We start from the raw sequence: 17,542 nt of genomic DNA, 5'->3' as shown, positions 1-17,542 counted from the left end.
GAGTCCTCCACGCGTAACGGCCTTTCCCTGCACCAGGGTACGGGTGCTACTCTTTCAGGTCCCCAGTGCTGCAGGTCTCTGTGGTCCTGCTTACTGGATGCTGGAGGGTCCAGCCTCAGCCTCGTCTGCCCTCCCCCCCCTTTCAGCACCTGTGACCGTGGCCCTAGCAGCCATCATGCACCCTTGCAGGGATGACAGGCATCCCTCCACCCTTTCGGACCTCTCTGCTGAGCTGCTCCTCAGAGGCGTGCCACCCCGCTCACAATTAGCAAGGCTCCAGCAGATGCAGCGCTCCTCCTCCTCCCGTCTCAGCACACCGCTTGCTTGCCTGGTTGCCAGCAGCTGCTGCTGCTCCCCTCACCAAGCCGTATCCACCACCTAGCCGTATCCATCGCAGCTGCCCGCCGAGGTACTTTCTGCTGCGTCAGCAGTACCCTCCATGCTGCTCCCGCAGCGCCGGCTGCCAGCGCTGCCCAGCCTGCTCTGCCTGTACTTTTCCTGCCTCTGTTGCCAGCTCTGCAGCCCTAACTCCTCAACACACAGGCACAGCTGGCATCCTCTCAGGGTGACCTGGGATGCCCCCGTGCCCTGCAAAACATCCTGCTTTCCCTCTTCCCTCCTGCTTTGCGTTCCTGGCCAGGTGGGAAGGAGAGCGAGCTGCGAAGGGGGCTGGAGCGGGACTGAGGAGTCTCTGGAGCTGGCAGGCCGCGGCACTCCAGACACGCAGGCAGGGCCCTAGGCAGCATCCCTGTGGGTGAGCTGCTCTCACACCCGAAAAGCAGCAATCCTGTTTGGGGAAGCCATGCTGTAGTGCTGTGCCCGGCAAGGGAGGTACAGCCTTCCCCCCCTCCCCCGCACCGGGATAAGCTTTGCCAAGACACGTGCCCTGTGCCAGCAAGGACTACAGTCCGGAGAAATGGTCAGTGCTGCTCCTTGCACCTCCTCCTCCCGCTTCCCACCATGCCTGTTCTGAGAGTGCGTCACCTCCCACAAATTGCTGCTCTGCACCGGGGTCTGGTTGTCTAATGGACCTGGTGAAGCTCAGTCTCTGCCCATCACATCATCGGAGGCCTCCATTAGGAGGGCCCCCACCACCGCCCTTTTGGATGTGGGCTGCTGAGGGTTAGGTCTAATGGACGTGATGGTGAGGAAAAGGTCGTGGAGACGTGAACTTATGTGCAGGCAATTATCCTGGAACGAGCTCATGGTGACAAAAACAAGTTTTCAGCGCGTCCCCTTCGGCGCCAAGCAGATTCCCCCCGCAGCCTTGCCCATCGGTGTCCAGCTCCGCGTCCCCATCTGGGGTTGCAGAACTCTCTTCTGTCAGCCTTGGGGCTAGAGGGTTGCTGGTAGCTACACGGGGCCAGGGGACCGGGACACTGGCAGCATCACCCCACTGACGTGCACCGAACGAGAGCCAGGCCTCAGCCTCGGCCCCTTTTTTTGTCCTCCCCCCTGGAGAAGCCACCGGCCTTCGTGGCGCTTTGCCCCTTTCCCAAGGGGTCCCAGGGCAGCACCAGCCCAGCGTTCCCGGTGCCCCCCCCAGCCCTGCGCCCACCCTGCGGTCCTTGCTGCGGCTTTCGCAGATGTCGGGGCCGAACCCCGCCGGGGGGGGTGGGAGTGGCGGAAAAAGGGGCAACCTCCGGGGCCGGCGAGCTGGGCTGCCCTGGGGGCGGGCGAGGGCAACACCCGGGGATACAGACCGGGGTGTGCAAGGGATGCGAGGGGGCAGCCCGGGCCGAGCCCCCCCCCCCCACCTCCCGCAGGCGGGGCGGATGCGCGGCGCGGGGGGAGGAGGGCGCCGCGCGGCCCCGCCCGGCCCGGCTCGGCCCCGCCCGGCGCCGTTCGCCCTCCGCGGGGGCGGCCAGAGCCGGGCCGCTGCGGGCCAGCACGGAGCGAACGGCCCCGCTCCGCAGCCATGGCCCCGGGCTCGCCCGCCGCCCGCCGCCGCGCCGCGCCGCGCCTGCTGCCAGCGCTCCTGGGTAAGGGGCGCGGGGGGGGGGGCGCACCGGGGACCCGCTCCTCCCCGGGTACCGCCGGCGTCCTGCCGCCCCCCCTACACACACCCCGGCCCCACCCCGGGAGAGGAGAGCCCCCCGTCCCGGGGTGCTCCCTGGGGACCCCGCGGGCTCCTCCGGCAGCCCGGGGCGGGGGCACTGTGGGCTTCCCCCCTCGTCCTCGTCCTCCCGAGGCGGGGTGACCCTCGCTTCGCGCTCGGCTGCTTTGCATCTGGCCCCCTCCCGCACCGCAAAGGAGTCGGACGCTGCCGCCGCCGCTCAGCTGAATCTGCCGTCCGCAGGCGCTAACGCGGTTCTCTCTGCTCTGCAGACGGAGAGCCCGAAGCACTGAGGATAAGTGACTTGTCCAAGGTGACTTCGCAGCCGAGTCCGAGAGCCGACTCCGAAGTCCTGGCTCCGGCCCCCTGCCCTGCCTGCATCAGTCGCTAACATCGCCAGAGCTTTCCTCCTGCGAGCACTGCGGCTGCATCCCGCTTTGCCCTGCTCCGCTCGGCCGCTCTCTGAGCAGGGACGGTGGGCGGCTACCTGCCTGCTAATGGGAGCCGGGGGAATAGCCGTAGGGAAGCCATGCACTGCTTCAACGGGGCCGCCAGCACGCCTGCCGACAGGTCATTCTTTTTACAGTTCGGTTTTGTAAACCAGCCGGTTGCATGCGCTTCTCCCTGAACCCGTACCGCAGGGCCACTGCTTGGAACGTGACGTGCAGACCTGTGTGCGGGGATGCCCGAGTTCCCCAGCTGCAGGGTGGAGGAAGGAGTTTGCAGCCGTCCCCTCTGCGCTGCAGCCCCCTGGGCTGGTTCCAAGCTGCCTGCATCTGCCCTCACGCACCAGCTGCACTTCTGCTCGTGTAGGTCATCCTTGTGCCCAGGGGCACAGAGAGCCCGAGACCACGGGCTGCCTTGGTTGGCAGCGCTTGCTGTTGGGAAACTGCCTCGAGAGGCATTTCAGAGGGCATAGTCCATAACTTTCTTTTAAGCGAGCTGGAGAGACGAGAAGACATGTAAGTACCTGACTCCCTGCAGGATTCGGCTGCTGGTACCTGGTGGAAAGTGCCGCCTTGGACAGATGCAGCACAAGCTGCTTTCGGCATGGGGCTGGCAGCAGGGTGATTGGAGAGAGTCCAAGGTGCTGGAGCCCAGGGCATGCGGGGGGCTGGGGTCCAGGGCGGGCAGGTGGGAACCTTGTCCCGCAGGTCGCCCAGGTGGGCTGGGAGCCTGGAGGGGGAGGTGGGAAGGGGAGAGCATCTGGGCAGGGCTCTCTGTGTCTGTGTTTCGGGGATGCCGTGCTCTCCAGGGAGTGGCAGTGGGCTCCTGGCTGCGCCGGGGAGCAACACCATGGTGTCTTTCGTTGGTGCCCGCAGGAGGGATGAGGCCCATGGGTCCTGTCCCGGAGCACACTGTGCCTGAGCTTGGGCTGGCTGAGGGGAGCCTGCCCAGCCCACCGGGCATGGCTTGCTGTCTGTGCCGGGAGGTCGTGTTGATTTTTATGGGCAATACAAGCTTTCTCACAGATGGTGGAGGTGTCCCATGCCTTTTCAGGTGAATCCCATGTGCCCTTTCCATTAGGGCAGTGGTTTCCAGACCGGGTTCCTGACTGGCCGCGGGAAAAGCGGCAGGCTGCCAGCAGCACATGGGGGGAAAGTCTTGCTCTGGGCCCTGGCCTGGGTTGGAGGGCTATCGCTGCTGTCACTGGGGCTGGGTCCTGGGCTGCGCACCCAGCACCGCTGCACATAGCTCAGTGGCTCTGGGACCCCTCATCACGGAGGGGCTTGCCACAGGGACTCTGCCTGAGCAAGAGCAGGCAGCCAGGACTCTGACAACAGCAGGAGCAGCTGCTCCCTGGTTCCCCTTCCCTGTCTCCTGAGGAAAGCTTGTGCCTGCGTGCATGACAGTTAGCCTAGAGCCCTCGACAGGGCTTGACCTGCACACTGAAGGTTGGGGCTCTGGTGGTGCAAAGTGCAGCAGCTTCGGGCACATGGAAAAGTAACGGTGGCAGCTGGCGTGGCAGGTTGAGTCAGTAATCTCCCAGCCTCCCAACGTGTTTTCCACTGCGCTTTATTTAGCAGTAGCGTATCAATTCTGTCTTCCTGAGACCACAGCATGACAGGAACAAGATCAGCCTCCGTTTACCCCACACATTCAATTCAGGTTATGTTCATGACGTTATAACAGTGGCAGACAGGATTAAAAGTGTTACAAGCTGCATGGAATCATCTTTCCTGCAAGTAACTGTCCTCTTGCAGCACCCCGCCTACTCGGGCATACCTGCAGACACAGGCATCCGTCTGCAAAGTCTTACTCCAGGGAGCAGCGCGATTCCCCTGGGATGCTCCCGGATGTGAAGTCCCCTCTGTAGCATCCCCAGGGCTGGTCTTTGAGCCTCACAACTGCAGGAGACCTCCATCTGGTGGGAGCCACTCCCTGACGTTAGCTAAAGCCTCTCAAGCAAAATGAAAAGTCCTTCTTTGTAAAGTTAAGTAACTCCTTCCCTGCAGTGCTTGCAATGCAGCACTGCAGCAGGGCCTGAAGCCCAGGATGCAGGGCTCTCGGGCTTGGCTCAGGCTGCGACGTGCCTGCAGAGTTGTTAGCACGGGCGTGTGTGGGAGAATAAATCAGCAGCTGAAGTGGCTGCAGAGAGACGCAAATTTGAAGCTGAGGGCAGTGTATCTGAGTTAAGGTGTCGGTGGAGCTGGGGAGCAGCTTGCAGCTGTGGGAAGGGCTGCGTCCCCTGTATTTTGGTTGTCCGAGTGCCCAGGGAAAGCTTTGTAGGGATGGCAGGGTCCCTTTGGTGGCTGAGGTCTGGGAACGGGGAGGACAAGGCTTTGCTGCATTCTCTCGCATCTTGGCCATAGCACATCACACAAGTGGGACCGGGCCCCAGTGGGATGGGGATAGGGAAGGGGAACACGGCTGCTCCCCTGGCCCGGAGCAAAGCATCCCTGTGCCCCCTGGCAAGGGTTCCTGTGGACATGGCTGGCCCAGCCCGGTGCCCAGGGGTGAAGTGCCAGTCCCCTGCATGGCACCCCAGGAGGTTTCAGGCGTGCTCTCGGCTCTTGCGGCTGGACTCGTACCTTCTCCTCCATGCCTTCCTCCCTGCTAACAGGGAGGAGAGGAGTGGGAGAGCTGCATTCTGCAGTTTGAAGGTCATCTGTCAGCTACAGCAGGAGACGAAGTTCTCTGCAAGGCAGGCATGAGGGGGTGCCACTCCGGAGGTCTGCACAGGCGCTGCAAGGAGCCTGCTGCCCTGCCTTGCTGCCAGAGCCCTTGGCTGGGGTGGCGGACGGGCCGAGTGTCAGGCATCCAGGATAGCAATGCTAATTAGCGCTCAGACTCCCTGCTTGAAGAACAGAGAGCTCTGCTTTGCTTTGGGCTTCTTTTTTCCCCCCTTTAAGGTTTAGCTGAAGGCCTTGCGGATAACATGCAAATCAGGGCTTTCATTCGCACGCTTTATTCGTGGTGATGCTATGGTTCCCTTTGAATCCCCGCTGCCTCTGTGGGTGCCAGCCAGGCCCCGCCGTTCCTGTGGGAGCACGTCCCCTATCTCTGCCGAGCTGGCCGGGAACAGGTGCGTTTGCTCCTGCCACGGCAGCCTACTGTGCCGAAGGGGATGAGGGGTAACAAACCCATCCTTGGGCTCTGGGAGGGGAGGAGAGCTGGGCTCATGCCCCCGTGCTGAGGCTGCGGGGAGGAGGATGCTGTGGGTCCCTGGCAGAGCCGGGAGCAGGACCTCGGGGGGTGAGGGCTGAGCCCCGCCACCCCCCACATGTTCCCTGGAAGGGGATCCCCACAGTGGCTGATGCTCCAGCCAGAGGCTGGGCTGCAGCGGGGGAGAAGTGGTCCCTCCCACGCACCACACCGTTCTCTGCGTCCTGGCCGTGTCCTCACTCTCTCCTCCCCTCTCCCTGCCAGGTTTGCACATCTTCACCATCGCCTTTGCCTTGGAGGTGTCCGTGGGGAAGACCAACACTGTGATGGCTCTGAATAACTCCAATGTTCTGCTGCCCTGCACCTTCACCACCTGCATAGGCTTTCAGGACCTGGTCTTCACGTGGTATTTCAACTCAACGGAGATGGTGGGTGGCTCTCTGGGCTTTGCCTCTCTTTTCCTGGCAGGTCCTTTTCTACTTTCCCAGTGCAGACCAGCACTGCAGTTCGCACAGAGTTCCCTTTCTCCTCTTGCAGGATGCCCGTCCCTCTGAGTGTCTCCAGCTCTGGGGGGACAGGGCTGTGCAAACAGGGTGACTCAAATATCCTGGCACATCTGTGCTTTTGGCACAAGGCTATTCTGGATTTTCTGCTGCCTGCAGGCTCGTTTCTGTTCATAAATTGGCCATAAACTGGGTGGTCAGGCGCAAGTCTGTGCTTTGGGCAAAATATGGTGAATTTTCTCCTCCTGCGCTTGCCCTGAAATGCTAAAGGTTCTGTATAGATTTGCTTCCTGCTGGGAAGATTCTGCTCTTCAACTCCTTTAGCAGGAGGGCTGGTTTAGAGCAGGTCCATCCTCGCAGGCTGGCCAGCCCTGCATGGCCCTAGAGCAAAGGGACTCTCCGTGCCCTGGGGTTCTCCCGTCTTTTGTGTGGTCTGTAACATTACTGCAGAACAAGTCAGATTGATCTGTCGCTTCCTGGGTGGGCTGCACATCAGGTCCCCCTCCACAGCTGTTCCTGCTGTAGCGGGCTGTGCCAGGACCCTTGGCTGTGCATGTCTATGCGTGCAGAGGTAGGGCAGGGCACAGGCAGGAGAACTTGAGTCTTTCCCTCCCCTGGGGTTTTTGGGAGCCCAGCTGACCCCATGTCCCACATCCCTGCCTCTGCAGATTTACCACGGCAAGATAAAGAGCAAAGCCTCGGAGCCCTTCCTTGTTGGACGCAACCCCCGGGTGGAGTTTGTTGGCTCGACGACTGGGAAGGACAACAACATCTCCATCGTCCTGAAGAGCGTGGAGTTCAGTGATGCTGGCAAATACACCTGCCATGTCAAGAACCCCAAGGAGAAGGATGCGCAGCACAATGCCACCATCTTCCTCACAGTGGTCCAGAAGAGTAAGTGCCGGCCAGGGCTCCCTTGCCCCGCAAGCGGCACTGGGGCGGTGGGGATGCAAACCCGCACTGATCCCACCTCAGCTCACAGTTGTGATGCTTCATTGGGTGTCCTGGCTTCTTGGAGGTGGTTGGCATCCCTGAAGGGCAAGGCTTGGCCTCGTGGCCCTCTGTGCCGTGGGCTGGCAGCTGGTGGAGGGGCTTGCTGCTTTGCTGGGGGGGCTGTGCAGCTGGGAGCTCCCTGCTCCCCTCCTGAGACCCCTCAGCACCTTCTCTCCTGCAGTGGTGGAGGCAGACAACACTGTGACACTCATCATCGTGGGCGTTGTTGGGGGGCTCATCGGCCTCCTCATCCTCTTCATGCTTGTCAAGAGGGTTGTCCTGTTCATCATCAAGAAGACCCAGGATGGGAAGTGAGTGCAGGTGCTGGTCCCGGCACCTTTCGGCGGGCGCTGCCCTGGGGTGGGGCTGCCCGGGGCCGGGGTCGTGTAGAGAGGGGCCGGGGGGGGGCTGGGGGCTGTCAGCTGGCCATGTGCTCTCCCCCAGGAAGGAGTGTCTCGTGAGCTCGTCAGGGAACGACAACACCGAGAACGGCTTGGCCGGCTCCAAGGCGGAACAAAAAGCACCACCAAAGGCATGAAGTAGCAGCGCCCCGAGCCCCGGCCCGCCCAGCAGCGGGGAGGCTGGGCAGGGGGACAAGCCTTTCCCTTTTGTTTTCTTTCCAAACTGCCAACGCTTGAGACATGTTTCTATTACACACGTGCCTGCAACCTGCACTGCTTCTCAGAAAAAGACTTCAGCTGCAGCGGGACTGGGAGCTTCTTGCAGACTCTGACTGGGACGTGCCTGGGCGAGGGAGAGCCACCTGCTCCGCTCTGAGGGAAGGCAAGAGGGTGCCAGGCAGGCAGTGAAGGGGCCGGGTGCTGGGGAGTGCCCTGGTCTGCAGCTGGGTGCACTGTGCTCCCAGGGCTGGTGGGCGGCTGGGGGTCCTGGCGTACCTGAGGTTGGTAGAGGCTGCGAGGAGCTTGGGGCGGCTCGTCTGACTGCGGCGATGCTGAGCTGGGGCGGGCAGGAGCTGCTTGCATCGCGCAGCAGGTATCTGGAGCAGAGTGAGGGTGCACGGAACTCGCCGTAGAGATGGAGGCTCCTGCTTCAGCTCTCTTGTTAAGCACACTCAAGAACCAAATCGGTGGAAGACCCATTGCTGTTGGGGCTGTCATCTCTTCCCAGCCATGCTCCTGGCCCCGAGGTGCCTCTGTTCCTCCAAGGGCTGGGGGGACCAGCAACTGGGGCTGGCCGTGTCCTGGGGTCACCGCTGGCCTGCGGCAGCGTGAAACTCCATGTTTCACGCTCGCTTTGCCCCTGTGCAGGGCCACCCCCACCGGCGGCAGCGGGGGGGGCTTCTCCCCCAGCCAGCCTTCTTGGGAGGCACTCCCTGGGTTTGTGCTGCTGCTGCTCCTGCTCCTCCTCCCCTCTTTTTAAAGCTCATCACTCAGAGCAGCAATGCTTTTGATGCTGACTCGCCAAGGCTTAACTCGTTAGGTGGATTTTTTTATATTAGACTCCAGTGGGAAAATGGCTGATTGCATTTCCCTTTCACCTGAGGAAAACTGTGGCACTCCATCTGCGATGCAGGGAGGGAGCATGGTCGAGCCCTGGGGAGGGGAGCTGGGCTAGGGCTGCGCCAGCCCACTCCCAGGCCTGCCACCAGCTGCTGGGTGACCTTGGGCAAGTCGCTCTGCCCCTCCATGCCTCAGTTTCCCCATCTGTAATACTGCTCTACCTCACAGGGGTTGTTGTGAGGCTTCCTTGGCTAACATTTGCAAAGTGCTTCGAGATCCTTGGATGAGGGGTGCCATAGAAAGCCAGAGGGTCTTTGCGAAGGGTAACTGCAGTGGGGATTTGGGCAACCCAGCCCCCTTCCCAAGGGCTGTAGCAGGATGTGAGACATGAAGGGAACGAGCTGATCCTACAACTGAACTCGAGTGTGATTTGTTCCCTAGTCCTCCTTTATTTGTGGGTGTCTGTCAGTGAAGCTGCAGGACAGGCAGCTCCCCTGCCCCCACTCGAAATCGGGAATCGAAGCTGAGCCCTGACTTCCCTGGCTGCAGGGGCTTGTGCCCCGACAGAGGTGCTGGAGTGGAAGGTAGGCAAAGAGTTGGTGGGCAAGGTGAACAAGGAAAGGTCAGGCACTATCTTCTGCCAAGACTTCTGTGGCAGAGGTCAGAGCCCACCTGCCGGCTCATGGGGGCGGTGGTACAGAGAGCACCTTCCAGCCTTTGCCCGGGCCGTGCGTCTGGGACAGGGGACAGGTACAGGCACCTGGCCCCAGGCAGGTTTCCTTAGCGGCCGGTTAGATGGGCAAGTGGGAGTCAGGTCCCCGGGATCCTGGTCCTCTCTCTGAGGATCCATGGGACCCTCAGGCAAATCACTTGACTTGTCTGCGCTTCAGTTTCCCCATCTGTAGAACGGGGACAGTAAATCGGACCTACCTCACAGGAGGTGTGAGTCTCCCTGCATCGCTTTGCAAAGTGCTCCAAGACCCTGGGGCAAAAGGCACTCCGTAAATGCAAAGTATTGTTACCGAACCATTGTTACGCATGACAGTCTGGGCAGGAAGGTGTGACACCTCCCAGTTGCCCCAAGAGACCCCCCAGCCCATGCTTGGAGGAGAACTTCCATGGGAGAGGACAGTGAAGGGAGGAAGGGATTTTTTTAAAGAACTATTTTTAGCTGTCCTAACCTGTTGGCCTTTTTTAGACGGTATCTGGACACAGTTCCACCTACCACAGGATATGCAATGCTGTACTATGCATGGATTACTCATCTGGCTTGATGGGAAAAGTCAACATAACCAGTTTTTGAAATGTAACTCTATACGCATATGTGTGTGGGTGCTGTACGGACACGCAGGGGGCTCCAGGGGAGCGGGCTGGCCTGGGGGCTTGTGCCAGCTCCTGCGGGGCCCCTGCTGTCCCAAGGGCTTTGGGGGGTCTGCAGAGGCTTTCCGGGGCATGCGGGGGAGAAGGGCCTGCCAGAGGTGTGTGCTGCGACCGACCCGTATGTGTATAAGCATATATAAACACATGTAGGAGATACCTGCAAATAAACACAGGATGTGTACAACATGCTGTGTGATGACTTACAGCACATTTTTGCACTGTAGAGGTCTAGTTAGCTTTGCCTTGAATGAAATAAAGTTTATGTTTACTAGAGAAACTTGCTCTGGTTTGGGTTGCTGTGGGTGCCTGCCTAGCCTTATCATGAACCCCCAGGCATGCATGCTGCATTGCAAGCCCTGCACTGAGGCAAAGAGCAGCAGCATTTCCCTTGTGTGCCGAGCATGGGCTGTGTACGTTCTCTGCAACTGCTTGTCCCAGGTGGATAACTGCCACTGTGCTGGCTGCATCCTAGACACGCTGGGGCAAGGGCTGGGTGCTGCTTCCCAGCACCCATGGGTGAGTGCTGCCCACTCAAGCCCAGGGGCTGTGGGTGCCTGGAGCTGGGGAGCCAGCCTGGCGTGGGGTGCAGGACAGGACGGGGGCTGTGGTGCTACTTTTGGAGGGACAACATTTGCAGGGTGCTTGGGGGTATTTCCCAGTGCAAAAGGTGCTCTGAGCACCTGAAAAGCAGGATCTCTCCCTGCCACGTTGCACGGGAATGGCCCCGATGTCTACTGGGGCTGAAGCTACGCTAGAAGAAGTTGATTTAAAAGCATGCCTAACGTCCCTGTTTGTTTACAACAATTTAAACTGACCGCATTCCGCTCAGCTTGTCCGACTGAGTGGCCAAGGTCCACGCAGCCCTTTCTTCCTTGTGTGCAGGAACAGCTTGTTCACAAGAGCCAGCAAATAACCCCTGCTTTGCGCTGGGAAAGCAGCTCCGGCACAGCACAAGGTATTGCGAAAAATAACCCCTGCAAGCAAGAGGGACAAAGCCTTCAGAGGCTGCCTGAAAAAACAAATACTTTCTTTTAATGGGGATACTCTATGGCACAAACGTCCTTTCCCCTCTGTGTAACGGTAGTGAGCAAACAGCAACTTAGCCCCACAGGAGCCTTCCTGCCACAGCAGGGTCAGCACAGAGCAATAAATTAATCTTTCTCCGGAAGGGAGCTTGAGCCGGTCAGATTCCTTTGTGGTATCGGTGGCCGTTGTTCCGAGCTGCCCTTTGCCTCCTTAGCTGGCCTCTGGTGTGCTAAATCACAGCCTGCCAGCGAGGGTTCAGGAGGCACCGCTCACCTTCCGTGGCTGGAGATCCATTTCCCAGCTACCGCTGGAGCCAAGACAGCCAAGTGCATGGGGAGGGAGGCTTGGGGAGAGAGGAGGGACCTGTCCCGGCTGGTCTCAGAGCTCTGACTGGAAGGAGAGAGGGAGGGAGAGAAGAAACTGCAAGCTTTGAAGGGCAGCGGCAACCAGGAGACAAACGGAGTCGCATCCTTAAGGAGCTGGCTGGGCTCCCGCACAGAGCTGAAGGGGGCTGGTTGCCCACAGCCCCGTCCCCACAGCCTGTCCTGCAGCGACAGTGCGGTTCCCCACTGTGCAGAACTGCCAAGGGGGCCCTGGCCCTTCCCCACCGCCCCCCAAAACCTGCGCGACAGAGCAGCCATGGGTGTTGCTGCAGCGGTGTCGGCAGTACGGCACTGACCCTCCAGACGGTGTAGATCCAGTTGAGGTAGGCACGGACGCTGGTGTAGACGCCGGGCGTGCTGGGGGTCCCGCAGCCCTGGCCCCAGCTGACGATGCCCACCACCTGCCAGTGCCTGCCTGAGTACAGCAGGGGCCCGCCGCTGTCCCCCTATGAAGAACAAACCGGCTGAGTGGGTGCTGAGGACCCCCCCAGTCCCCAGCATGGCGGGCACCGGTGGTCACAGCTGCGGCTCGCAGCCGTTTCCCGGGAGCACAGCTCTTCCCTGAAAAGGGCTGTTTCATCGATAGCTGCAGACCAACCCACCGCCTCTTTCTGGACCCGGCACCCCCCACCTGGCAGGTGTCCACCCCGCCTTGGGGCAAGCCGGCACATAGCATCTTCTCGGTGACCTCCCCGTGGTAGGCGACCAGGTTGCAGCTCTCTGCATCTATGAGTTCCACCTCCGCCTGCTGCAGGGTCTCCGACAGTTTGCCTGCGCCAAACGTGGCCGCTCAGAGGGGCGCCCCCAGCAGCCCCGGGCGAGCAGGGACTGCACCAGCCCGGCTCCTCCTGCTCGCCTCCACGCTGTCCCGCTCACCGTGCTCCTGCGTGTAGCCCCAGCCTATCACCCACAGGGACGTGCCCGGCACCAGCTCCTCATCGAAATAGGGCAGGCAGATGGGCTTGCTGCTGTCTGGGAGAGGTGAGGTGCAGGAGATGTCTGGGGAGGTTTGCAGGGAAGGTGCCCGTGCCCGGACTGGCTGGGCCCACGAGCCGGCCGGGCACCCAGCTCCCCGCTGCACTCTTCGTAAGGCACCGCTTGCACGCAGCCCACTCCACGCTGCTGCTCGGTGCCCACTGAGCACTGCCACACAGGGGGCATCGCCCTCCTAGCCCGCTTCTCGTTGCCGTCAGAAGACACTTGGGACTCTTGCTGTGAGGTGTGTGCCACGTCTCACCTGAGACATGCAGGGGAGACTGCAGCTTCACCAGGGCAATGTCATTGTCCTTGGGAGACGCAGGTGTCACCTCAGCCAGGAAGACCTTCTCCACAGGGAGGGTGACGGTGCCCGAGAGGAGGTCGGAGCCAGCCTTCACGTGCCAACTCTGAATGACGGGGTTGTTCCTGTGCACAGACATGCCTCTTACTGCTCCCTTCTTTCCTCTCCATGAGCCTGCTGTGGGGACAGGCAGCAAAGCCCTGCCTGCACGCTGCCCCGCTCAGCATCAGTCAGCTGTGTTGGCCCAAGGGGCACAAAGCCCTGCGCAAAGCCCTGCACAGATGTGTTAATTACGGGACACTTAAGCAACACGTAGCTTAAACCCCGAGGGACCCAGCCTGGCCTCGAGGAGTCGGCCCAGCCCTGACACGTCGGTGCCGGCTGACCAGTGTGCCGCAGCGGGGAGGTCGCCAACTCACTTGAAGCAGTGCGCTGCCGTTAGGATCCAGCTGGGGTCGATGATGCTGCCCCCGCAGATGTGCTCCTTCCTGTACTGCAAGCTGACCTGCCACGGCCAAGCCTCGATGGCGGCCGGACTCCCGCCCAGCACACGCGGAGTCCTGATGCTCTCCCCGCAGTCTTTTGCCCAGCGGCGATGGCGGAGCAGCGACAAAGCAACACGTTAGCTGTGGCGGTGGGAGAGAAAGAGCACCCGCTCTGCCCTCCTCCATCCTTGGGGGTGAGCGGGGACGGAGGGTCCTGCGCCTCCCAGGGAAGGGAGTGTGGCCCAGGTGCCTCCCCCTCACCCCGTGACACTGCCTGGGTCACCCCCTTCTGGGACACTTGGCACACCCCCCTTTTGTTCTCTGTTCGCGCATCATCCAGGCTTGCTGAAATTGGTTTGTCCATTCCTTGCCTTCTCCAGCCCACCAAGCAGATTAGTTTAATCAGGGTAATTCATCAGTAAAAGTAAACCCATCCAGGCAGCTGGTTAAGCCTCTTGTAGGTGTTTCATTTCTGGGAGGTTTATACTGGCTTAGGAATAAGGCTAGTACTAATTAAGTCCAACTTTTCTCATGCAAACAGTGCGGGAACCAGGGAGGGCCAGGGCTTGGGCCGGAGCTGAGCTCTTGCAGCCGCAGCGCAGCAGCACATGGGGCCGTGCCAGGAATGAGGACCTGGAGCGGCATGAGGCCTGCAAGGTGCAAACAGCACCTCGATACTTACTGGAACAAAAGAGCGAAACAACCAATCCAGAGAAGCATTTCCTGGAAGAGGGAGGAAAAGGGCTGGATTTGGCAGAGGAGAGGCTCTGGCTCTGGAGCCAGGCACAGCAGGCGCCCACTCAGGGCGAGGGGCACGGCAGCCGCCTCTGCACGGGCCCCACTGCTCACCTGCCTGGGTCAGGCATCTGGAGGCTGCCGTTGCTCAGCATGAGTTCACGGGGAGGCAGGGGCTGCCCTGCGTCTGCCTCCACTGGCCAGAAAGTGGGGGTGCTGAAAGACATGGGGTGACACAGGTCAGCAAGTCTCAGGCATGCTACCAGTGGGGCACGGGTGCTGGGAGAGGACAGGCATTGGTGCCCGAGCATCTCCAGAAGCCAGGAAACTCGGCGGTTCTGGCTCAGACTGAGCCAAGGATGGTATAACCCAGTTCCAAAACTTGAGGGACTGAAGCTTTATGAGTAGGTCTTAAATGTTTGCCTGCAGCCCCGACAAAGAGCTGCTGAGATGGGGAGGAAGCAGGAGTTTAGGAAGGGAACGTCAACCCTGCACCAGTGAGCAAGAGAAAGACCCCATAGGAAAAAGGGGGTTCCGTGGGGCAGGGACACAGGGATGCCAGAAGCGCCACAGCCCTGAGGGTTGGGTGCAGGAAGGGGGGACTGGCCGCTGAGCCCAGGACGAGGGACAGGAGCATATTGAAGGAAGGGAAGCTACTCCCTGTTGTTCGGGGAGGCATGGGGCACGTAGCTCCCGGGGGACCTCAGGGGTGTCCCTGCGGTTGCCTCTTGTGATATTCGTGGCCTGGGACTCAAAGCATCTGTCCCTGATTTTTTGGAACTGGAAATACCATCTTGGGCTCACTCTAGGGTCCTAGAGGGGCTCAAACACCAGAACCCATCTTCTCCCTAGTATACCCCTAACTTAACTCAAGCTCTCCCTTAACCCAGGGCTGACACCAAACACACAGGGCTAGCACGCTATTTCCCCAAATCTCAGCTTTAACCAGCTGTAGCTGAATGCAGCACTACAAACTTGCTGCTAGCTCAGGGCAGTGCACGAGGTGGACACAGGTGGGTGACATGGAGCTTCATCCCAGCTGCAAGGACCCAGCCCTGGCCATAGCTGTGCAGCACCCACACCCCCCACCCAGCACCCACACCACCCACCCAACTGCTGCTCTCCTGGGCCTTTGAAGGGGGAGTGCAGTGCTCTGGTGAGGAGAGTGCATGCTGTTGTGAGCTGCAGGGCAGCCCTGCTGCATGGGTGCCTGTGAGTAGGTGGGGGTGAGGTGAGGGGTAGGAGCCAGGCAGGGTGCCCGTGGGCTGGGGACGGAGCAGAGGATGCTGGGCACGGTACTGTGCTTATGTGAGAAGCTGCCAGGGCTTCTAGCACAGAGACTAGCTGACTCCTAGGGATGCACAGAGGGCTCTGCATGGCGGGGATGGACCAAAACCATTAGTGGAGAGCTTTGAGTGCTTTGTAAGTAAAGAGCCCCACTCAAAAAGAGGTTTTGTGGGAGAGGGATAGATAAAATGGGCAAGAGAGGTGTGGAGAAAGCAGCCTTGTACCTCCTATAGCCCATTTGCTCACAGGCTGCTTTTGCCAGCACCAGGTTGAAGTGGTCGTGGCAGATGCAGGACCAGGCTCCAGTGTTTCTGTTAAGCACCTGCAGGATGGATCTGTCTTTGGAAACACGGGCTGGAGAAAGACACAGAGTCAGCTTTGTTGCAGGTGACTTCAGCAGGTGGAGGCTTGCTGCAGCAGCCCGGCCCCTCCAGAGCGCTGGCAGGGTGTCCTGGACTCACCCCCAGCTGGTGGCCCCTCAGGGACCCACTGGGGACAGCTGGCCTCGTCCTCGCCCTGCAGACAGTCCATTTGCCCATCACACACCTGCCGCAGCAGCACCAGCTTCAGGGGCTGTTTGCAGAAGAAGTAGTGGTAGTCCAGGTAAACCTTGACTAGAGGGAAAGGGGGAGCTTAGTGCTGAGCTCGTGCTGCTGGGCAGGCTCAGGGCTTGCCTTTGGGGGCTCAGCAAGAAGGTGGCAGAGCCAGTCCCGGCTGAGCCCTGCGTCCAGAGCTGTGTTTGCCAAGCTGCGGCTGTGCCCAGCAGTGGCAGGAGGAAGGGGGAGAGAAGGGCGGGAGCCATACTCAAGAACCCGACCATAACCAGGCAGGCGAGGCTGAACACTGCTGCCAGGATGGGGATGCCAATCCGCTTGAAGGACTCCAGAGCCGTGGAGGCTTTGCGTCTTGTGCTGGGACCTGTGACACAGAGGAGCATGGCCCCGCATCGCCAGGCCCAGCCTGGCAGCACCCACACCCCCAGCTCCTGTGGGCATTACCTCTGCCATTCAGTCGCTCGGAGGCTAAATCCTGCAAACCAGAGAGGAAAACCAGTTACTGAGCCGAACCTTCGGCCAGAAAGCAAGTCGGCAGGCGGAAAGGGTCCATAGCAGCTTGGCTAGCTGGCGATCCCCACGCCTAACGTGGGATCCTTAATGTGATCAGCCGCCCTGGGGAGGGCAGCCCAGAGAAAGCAGAGGATCAGCTAAGCCTGGGCAGGCACAGAGGCTGCTGTCTCTTGGGCTTGCTCGAGGCCCACCAGGACGATGGGCAGGGAAACTGCCCCAACCCACAGCTGAGGTTGTTTTAGAGCTGCTGGGGACGGGGGTGGCACGTCCTAGTGCAACAGCATTTGGCTCTGCTGTCACCAGGGATCTCTGGCTGTGGTGTTCCCATGGATGCCACTTGTGCAATTCCAGTAACTGGCTATTAATGTTACAGAGATACTGCCTTTAATGCACTAGAGGCTTAAGAAGTCATAGGTGTTATGAAAGAGGCACTTTCTGATGTGCCAAGAAACCCTGAGTCAAAATACATGTGCCTGCAGGGCTGTGCCACCCGGACATGTCACGATGGGGGTTATTCTTTGGTTGGCCCAGTGTGGGGTCAGAAACCGAGCAGCACAGCCTGAGTCCTCCCTGACAAACTGTCAGAGCCGCTGGAGAAACCAGCCTGGCCCATGGGAACGGGTGCTCTTGGGGCGGGGAGGGAGGGCTGTGCTGCTGCTAGGACACACGTAAACACAGCCCCGGCTGCAGTCAGCAATGGAGCGAGTGATGAATAAGGCATTGATCCCACTTGATCTCCTCAAAATTATTTTCCTGTAATAGCTTCTCATACAAGAGGTGCCCAACTGCAGTAGGAAGGGTCCCGTCAGCGGCACCAGGCAGCCGTTGCTGAAGGAGCCACTCCTGTCCTCGGTGGGCAGGTTGGTGCTGGGCAAAGATCAGAGCCCCTTTGCAGGGGGTTCAGGTGGAGACCGTATGTTTCTCTTGCCCTGTTCTGCGGCCCTGCTTGTGCCACGCTATTGAGAGCTGCTTCCTGGCAGCTTGCGGTTTGAAAGCGTGCTCCTGCCCTGCTGAGGCTGTGGAAAGCAGCATGCTTGCTTTTCCCTTGAATGCCTTTCCATCCCCAGGCGAGCGCTTTTCCTTTGCTGTTGCTTCTGGACCCTACCACGACAGGTAAGACAAGCTTTTTTGCAGGGCCAGTACCCAGCATGAACAGAGGTAAGGAAGATTAAAAACACTGCAATAAACCCATAGATCCAGGAGAGTTTGGGATTTAGAAGCCTTTGCTCATTTGGCTGCTGAGCATCAGGAGCAGCACGCTTTTCCTGGGCAGCAGAGAGCT

The 17,542-nt window shown here is 60.2% G+C and overlaps 2 protein-coding genes across 4 annotated transcripts in view; one reads left to right on the top strand and one right to left on the bottom strand.

Moving 5' to 3' along the window:
• The first annotated feature begins 1,830 nt into the window (after positions 1–1,830).
• SCN4B (sodium voltage-gated channel beta subunit 4) lies at positions 1,831–10,275 on the top strand. 3 transcript variants are annotated; one of them, XM_069787931.1, is made up of 5 exons: positions 1,831–1,982; positions 5,927–6,090; positions 6,834–7,059; positions 7,340–7,469; positions 7,603–10,275. In XM_069787931.1, exons 1-5 carry the CDS (start codon positions 1,919–1,921, stop codon positions 7,694–7,696), a joined length of 678 nt encoding a protein of 225 aa, XP_069644032.1. In that variant the 5' UTR covers positions 1,831–1,918; the 3' UTR covers positions 7,697–10,275. The 3 variants fall into 3 exon arrangements, with proteins under 3 accessions (XP_069644032.1, XP_069644031.1, XP_069644033.1); XM_069787930.1 differs by lacking the exon at positions 1,831–1,982 and adding an exon at positions 2,058–2,626; XM_069787932.1 differs by lacking the exon at positions 1,831–1,982 and adding an exon at positions 2,995–3,018.
• The window catches only part of TMPRSS4 (transmembrane serine protease 4), a 12,488-nt gene continuing 2,798 nt past the window's right edge, over positions 7,853–17,542 (bottom strand). The window contains 15 exon segments of the mRNA XM_069786127.1: positions 7,853–8,155; positions 9,549–9,600; positions 10,814–10,972; positions 11,298–11,414; positions 11,633–11,853; positions 12,039–12,178; positions 12,284–12,379; positions 12,645–12,811; positions 13,106–13,265; positions 13,854–13,894; positions 14,021–14,122; positions 15,418–15,547; positions 15,655–15,807; positions 15,998–16,111; positions 16,192–16,222. Of these exon segments, the coding sequence (XP_069642228.1) occupies positions 7,853–8,155; positions 9,549–9,600; positions 10,814–10,972; positions 11,298–11,414; positions 11,633–11,853; positions 12,039–12,178; positions 12,284–12,379; positions 12,645–12,811; positions 13,106–13,265; positions 13,854–13,894; positions 14,021–14,122; positions 15,418–15,547; positions 15,655–15,807; positions 15,998–16,111; positions 16,192–16,222 (1,986 nt within the window).

The sequence above is a fragment of the Haliaeetus albicilla genome, chromosome 7 (assembly GCF_947461875.1).
Source record: "Haliaeetus albicilla chromosome 7, bHalAlb1.1, whole genome shotgun sequence".
NCBI classification, from domain to species: Eukaryota; Metazoa; Chordata; class Aves; order Accipitriformes; family Accipitridae; genus Haliaeetus; species Haliaeetus albicilla.
The sequence above is the reverse complement of the archived record's forward strand: the minus strand, read 5'-3'. Positions and strand labels throughout refer to the sequence as shown.